At 41.7% G+C, this 7,370-nt stretch overlaps 1 protein-coding gene across 1 annotated transcript in view; it reads right to left on the reverse strand.

Annotated features, from left to right (window-relative positions):
* LOC108741422 overlaps positions 1-1,235 on the reverse strand; it is a 10,214-nt gene extending 8,979 nt beyond the window's left edge. The window contains exon 1 of the mRNA XM_025975918.1: positions 24-1,235. Within this exon, the coding sequence (XP_025831703.1) occupies positions 24-246 (223 nt within the window). The 5' untranslated portion in view covers positions 247-1,235. The remainder of the gene's footprint in view (positions 1-23) is intronic.
* Positions 1,236-7,370: the final 6,135 nt, after the last annotated feature.

Raw genomic sequence — 7,370 nt, forward strand, 5'->3', positions numbered from 1 at the left:
CCCCTCGGAATTATTTTCCTTTCCCCCCCCCCCCGCCGAAACTAAATATTTCGGATTTCCCCCTCCAAACGTCTCGACGATCGTCGCAGGCGATCTTAATGCCAAACACGTTGCCGACACACTAACATAAAAGGCATTTCCATTCTTGCCAATATTCTTGACCCAATCTTGCCGTTGCCCCGAGATCCTACGTACCTCCCCGCCCCTTACAAGCAACTTCCTTTCTTTCATTCTTGACATCTTCATCTTACAGAATGACACTGTTTCTGACGATTCCGCCGTTCTTGACGTTCTAAGCTCCGACCACTTTACCCTAATAGAAGTCGGCCGCCTAACCCTCAACCCCCCAAACCTTATAACTTCGCTAGACTGGCTACGTCTTCGCTACATTCTCGAAACTTCCTCCTTCAAGTGCACTTCAATTCACACAAAAGCGGAACTCAACAAAGCTGTCAATCTCCTATCAAACCAGATTACCAGCGCCATCGAGCTCTCCGCGACCTCCAGCCTCTCCTCCTCTCCAGAGGAACACCTCCCCGCAGACATTCTTGCCATCTTCAAGAGGAAAAACAAAACCCGCCGTCTGTGGAAAAAACACCGTGATCCCGCACACCGCACCGAACTAAACGCCCTCCAACGAGAACTTTTAACGGCTCCGTATTCACTTCAGATGAGGAAAACTCTTCGCAGACTCTCTCTGCCTCCACTGCTCCCCACTTCCCAGTCCCGTCGACCTTGCCGACTTTCACGAACCAACGTCGCTTCCCAAAACTTCGTCCGATCCATCCGATCTCTCAAAAAGAGAAAATCCCCGGAGCGGACGGTATTCCCAAAGGTATCCTAAAAGTTCTACCATCAAAGCACTCTGCAACATCATAAACGCTATCATGCGGCTCCACCATTTCCCTCCGGTCTGGAAAGAAGCCACCGTCATCTGTCTCCCCAAAAAGGGAAGCCCCTCAGCTCTCCCTCAAGCTGCACGCCTATTAGCCTGTTCAGTTCGCTAAGCGAAGTAGTGGAATCCATCCTATTGGATCGGCTTCTTGATCAGGTGAAGCGAAACAACCTATTCCCCGACTTTCAACACTATAAGACAGCACAGAAACGGCCATCAACTTCTCCGTGTTTTGGAACGCATAAATAAGCTCCGTAACACTTCTATGCTTCTACTTGACATCCAGCAAGCCTTCGATCGAGTTTGGCATGAAGGTCTCATCACCAAGCTTATCGCCCTCAACACCCTACATTTCCTAATCGGGGTTATCCGTTCCTTCCTCTCTGACAGAACCCTTCGTGTCCGCGTTGGCTCTACTTTATCCCCAACTAAATCCGTAACGGCTCCAAGGCTCAAAGCTGTCATCCGTCCCACCCCTCGATCGTCAGAGTTCTCTACGCCGATTACATCGGCCTCGTAAACTCCGCCCAAACCATTCTCCAATGCACAGAGAGAATTAATAAGTTTCTGCCCCTGCTACTAAATTGGTACCGAAGATGGAAACTCTCCATTAACGAGGCCAAGTCGGGAGCAATTTTCTTCTCCCGTTAACAACCACCGCATCAAATGGAGCAACTCCGTTACTTATCTCGGCGTCGTCTGCGACAGAACATTGACATGGCGAAAGCACATCCTTGCCATCCGTACCACGGCCCTGGCCGTTTTTATCTCCCTCAAGCCCTTTTTCCAAAACAGCTCAATCTTTCGTCAAACTAAAATCCGTGCGTTCAACGCAATTATCAGAAGCATTTGCTCCTACGCCATCCCCATTTGGGGCAGTTCCGGTTCTCACCGCTTACAAATTCTTCAAGGTACTTACATGCGGATCTTCGTTCCGCACTTAACTATCTCTGGTTCATCAGAAATATCCAAATCCTAAAAGAAACTGGTCTACCTTCACTCTCAAAGGCTGTAGTTAAGTTCGCAGCTAATCGCCGGACCTCAGTGTCAGTTCACTCAAACCTGTCCATCTCGACAGTTGTCGACTTCGCCCCTAAACCAAACGGCCGTTTCGGAAAGCCCTACCACCTTCGAATCGTGGAAATAACGATTTACATTATGATAGGACGTTATAATTAATCCAAACTCCCATACCACAACAATATAGATACGGTACAAAATATCAAATAAAATTATGAAAGCTGGAACTTGTAGGACAATATACAAAAGGCAAATACATCCGTCAGTTGAAGCTTCGTTTACATTTACCATATTGACGAAGAACTTCAACTACCCTTAAAAACGATTATTAACCGGTTCTATATTATTTTGTATTATTACGGAAAAGTTCATCTAGTATACCTAATAAACAATATTTTATGATTATAAAATTTTTTGACCAAATCAATATACAATGACAGTAAATAATCTACAAACTTCCAACCATCCGTTCGAAATTGGATACACGCTTTGCAAGGATTTTTCAGTCTTGTGGAATGCCTTCCACGCTGATGGATCATCTTTCCTGCCCTGAGGAAACTTGTATTACGATTGTTTGGAAAACTTTTTCGGAAATATTCTCAGTCATGTTGCACGAAGTGTGAACCCCAATTACAGCGCCTTTTGTAAGTTCCTTCAAAGCGCTCATCATCAAAAATTACTTTTCGCCCCGCTGGAACTCTTATGCGAGGGTGATAATTTGAAGGCACTTGACTATTTCAAAGACTTTTTTCGGCGGAAAAATGTTACAATAGCGGAATACAGACCCAGCAAGGCATCACTGTTGCATACGGGCACTTTTGTTGCTGCAACAATTTTGTCCCAGGTTAGGTTTTGTGGACGGTGCATACTTCACCTTGTAGGAGGAGGTAGGACCTAAAAAAAATATTTTGTTACTGTAAAAAGAGCTTTTTTTGTCAAACCTCTGCTATATGATTCAGATTCTTTAATTCTTACTTTCATCACTCTGTTTATATCTCCAAGCTTGTATTATCACAATTATCTGCCGATGTACGTATCACAGAACTGTTTAAGACAATTCACAGAGACTGTATGTAAAGTTGGACGTAATTCCATTGTGAGCAAGTCGACCTGAAAGGTTTACTGATACAGCAGATTTTAAAATTTCATTTGTTTGTGTGTATTCGGAATATTAACATCATCGTAAAAGAAAAACGGAAGATTAGAAGAACCTGAAATCCAATTAAAATATGCCATTTTAACGGATGAAGTAATGATGACAGGTACCTAATTGATTTTTTTTTAACTGCTATGGTAATACGTGGATAGAGTAGTTAAATATTAAAATAAAATGTTGTTGCAGATTGTATCAACGACATTAGGAAACTGTAGCATTTTCTTTGAATCATCAATATTAATCATATCGCATAAAAGACGTGGACGATTACGACACGATCACATCCGTGGTAACTGAAGTTTGCAAAGGAACATGACGTTTAATTACAGCTTTAAAGGGAACCAGTAATGTGAAACGTAGGTAACATTTATTTCCCTGCTCTGTAAATGCACATATATCTTTATTATAAGGCAATGCACCAAAAATCAGAACTGTAAATGCAATACCTGCTAAACATTTTGAGTCAACAAACATTATTGGTCCTTCAAGCCGGGTAGTATCGAGCCGGCGTGAAAATAAAAATAATTATTTGTGAAAACTAGCGGAGTCGAAATGATCAATTTCCGAAAATTTATTGTGTGTGCAACAGAAACCCACTGAAATTCCGAAATTCAACGGTTTATATCAAGACTAGTTAGATTTTGCGAATTTATTTGAATCATTAGTGGAAGTTCATTCGCGAAAGATACGGTAACAAACACTTTTTAGTATTTAATCATGTAAAAACACTTTTTAACGTAGAAACCATGCATAAAGAATCTTCATAGAAATTGCGCAATTTAATCGACACATATTCTAAGCATTTACATTTCTTTCAACAAATGGGAAAACAATCCGATCACTGGAACGTGCTACTCATTTACATTGTAACAGCCAAATTGGAATCATCCACATTACGCGAAAGCAAATGCAAACGAAGAAATACCTGCATTTAGTGATCTTTATCCTACTACAAACGGACTAGCAGACATCGTCGACCGTCATTCTTTGATAGCCGTTAGCACGTTCGATAGTCAACGCTTTACCCTTTCAGATCTCTAACGAAAGACGACCACTGCCCAGCCGAATAAGCGGTAAAAGCCTATAAAACCAATTTTAACGAACCAACGTTACTGGAACCGAGTACGTCCCTTTAAATTAACACTCACCCTGTTAGGAAGTTATCCAACTAGCAACACAAACACACGTTACATACACACATACGCGTTATATCCTAACTTACCCACTCATACACATACTCGCACACACTTACAAACATACTACTTGTACGATGACTACGATGGCCACCAGCTTTGTGACTGGGGGTAAGAGGACTAGGGCCGTCTCGCCAACGATGACCAATCTTTCGAGAACGTGATTCGTAGGCGTAGACATTCCAACTCCTCTCACACATCACTCTCTATCCTACCTATTCCTCAATAACTTCCCAAACCTCTACACCCCAATTTTAGAAGCTCTTCTGTCCGACATACCGGACAAGTTCTCAAACCAGTCCCTTCATAATACCATACGCAGCTTACCGTCCACCATCACTTCAACAAAGCGATCTTCATCTCCAAAGATCTCGACACTTGTCAAGAAACTTTCACCCCTCAAGGCTTTTTTATCCGAAAAGATGAAAATTCAGCCCTACCGAACATCCAAATCCCTACAACATCCAAACCAACAATTGCTCTGTAGACCTGAACATATCCTCTACCGATATCCTAACCGCCATTAAAGAGCAGAAAATCAATGCCAAAAACCCGTGGCGCATAAAGTCCAGACAAACCGGCAAAGACACTTTCTTCTTTAGGGTAATTTCAAATTTCCCCAAATCCATTGACACCCTGCTATCAAAAGGATTCACCATGTTCTCCAAGATTTACCTGTGAACCTTAACAATCCCCAAGCCCTCAACTTCTCCAGTGCAGTAAATGCTTCACATTTAGCCACAACACAGCTTCCTGCTCCCAAAGGCAACCGTCCCGTTACCGCTGCGGTGGTAACCATTCCTCGGCTTCCTGTACCTCCTTTTCATCCTGCTCCAACTGTAACGACAAACACCTTGCCTTCGATTCCAAATCCTCATCAAAATCCCCGATACCTTGCAAGACTGTCCCAATCAAGAGTGTTGATTCTCTAGCAGATGAAATGTCGGACACGTATCGTCTGAAACTAACGATAGTACTCCCGTTCTCAGAAGTTTCACAAGGATCGAGGACACTATCAGGTTTACTTACCTATGTATGACCTCCCTACATCCCAACCAACGCTTCGCCAGTCAAGCCGCCCAGTTCTTCTTGCGCAAAGTTTCCTACATTTACCGAGGTAATAACATACACCTTTTCCATAACACCTATTTCCTCTCCTCCAAGGTACTCCAACGCCTAAATCCAAATCCGCACCAATCGGTGACTCATCTTCCCCGTTAATTAACATTCGCGGACTTTAAAATTTGTACAATTACCACAAACGGTTAGAAGAGAAAAGAACAGCATAATACACAAGCTAAATAATGATGCAAAACACATTCTAGTACTACAAGAGACACTATCCACACCCAAAGAACGGTACCACATATCACAATACAATATCTACAGAAATGACAAACTACTCCCCATAAAAGGAACGGCACCAATCATACAGGGGTGTCTCAGAAGTCGCGCACCCAATTGTTGGGATCGAAAGAGAAAAAAATTCTGAGCCCAAAAATCCATGCTTGAAATTTTTTTGTAAAGTAGATAATTAGTAATTAATTAATGAAAGTAACCAATCAGAAGCGCGCTACAGAAGAATAAAAAGTGAGTGGGANTTTCACAGTCACCGATCATCACTGCCCCCATACGAGCCTCTTGTTAAGTTGCCTTGCCACAGATTCCGGTAAGTGTTGCTGAAAAGCTTGACTAACGTTCTATTTTTATGCATACTTTTTGCAGAAAGTATTTGGTACGGTACCTTTATAAGTATAATTTTCATTATTTCTACAGATTTCACAGTCAGCGATCATCGCCGCCCCCATACGAGCCTCTGTTTAAGTTGTCTTGCCACACTTTCCGGTAAGTGTTGCTGAAAAGCTTGACTAACGTTCAATTTTTATACATACTATTTGTAGAAAGTATGCGGTACGGTACCTTTATAAGTATAATTTTCTTTGTTTTTACAGATTTCACAGTCACCGATAATCGCCGCCCCCTACGAGCCTCATTTTAAGTTGCCTTACCACAGATTCCGGTAAGTGTTGCTGAAAAGCTTGACTAACGTTCTATTTTTATGCATACTTTTTCAGAAAGTATTTGGTACGGTACCTTTATAAGTATAATTTTCATTATTTTTACAGATTTCACAGTCAGCGATCATCGCCGCCCCCATACGAGCCTCTGTTTCAGTTGTCTTGCCACACATTCCGGTAAGTGTTGTTGAAAAGCTTAACTAACGTTCAATTTCTATACATACTATTTGTAAAAAGTATTAGTTAGGTACCTTTATAAGTATAATTTTCATTATTTTTAAGATTTCACAGTCATCAATCATCACCGCCCCCCTAAAAGCCTCTTTTTAAGTTGCCTTACCACAGATTCCGGTAAGTGTTGCTGAAAAACTTTATGATCATCATAAGGTCGTCAGTCCTAACACTGGTTGGACACGCACCTCCACTTTTTCCTATCCTGAGCTAATCATCGGGTTTTCCTAAAGCTAGAGCAACCCACATCTTTAACTATTTCCGAACAGTAATTTAATCTAACTCTCTCCGTCCTAACATCCGTTTCTGCCTCAAATATGTCTGAATAGACCTTCATGCCTGAGAAGGTGTCCTACTAACCTATCACGTCACCTTTATAAGTTTTATTTCCATTATTTTTGCAGATTTCATAGTCACCGATCATCGCCGCCCCCCTACGAGACTCTGTGTAAGTTGTCTTGCCACACATTCCGATAAGTGTTGCTGAAAAGCTTGACCAACGTTCAATTTTTATGCATACTTTTTGTAGAAAGTATTCGGTAGAGTACCTTTATAAGTATTATTTTCATTATTTTTACAGATTTCACAGTCACCGATCATCACTGCCCCCATACGAGCCTCTTGTTAAGTTGCCTTGCCACAGATTCCGGTAAGTGTTGCTGAAAAGCTTGACTAACGTTCTATTTTTATGCATACTTTTTGCAGAAAGTATTTGGTACGGTACCTTTATAAGTATAATTTTCATTACTTTTACAGATTTCACAGTCAGCGATCATCGCCGCCCCCATACGAGCCTCTGTTTAAGTTGTCTTGCCACACTTTCCGGTAAGTGTTGCTGAAAAGCTTGACTAACGTTC

The sequence above is a fragment of the Agrilus planipennis genome, unplaced genomic scaffold (genome assembly GCF_000699045.2).
Source record: "Agrilus planipennis isolate EAB-ADULT unplaced genomic scaffold, Apla_2.0 scaffold287, whole genome shotgun sequence".
NCBI lineage: Eukaryota > Metazoa > Arthropoda > Insecta > Coleoptera > Buprestidae > Agrilus > Agrilus planipennis.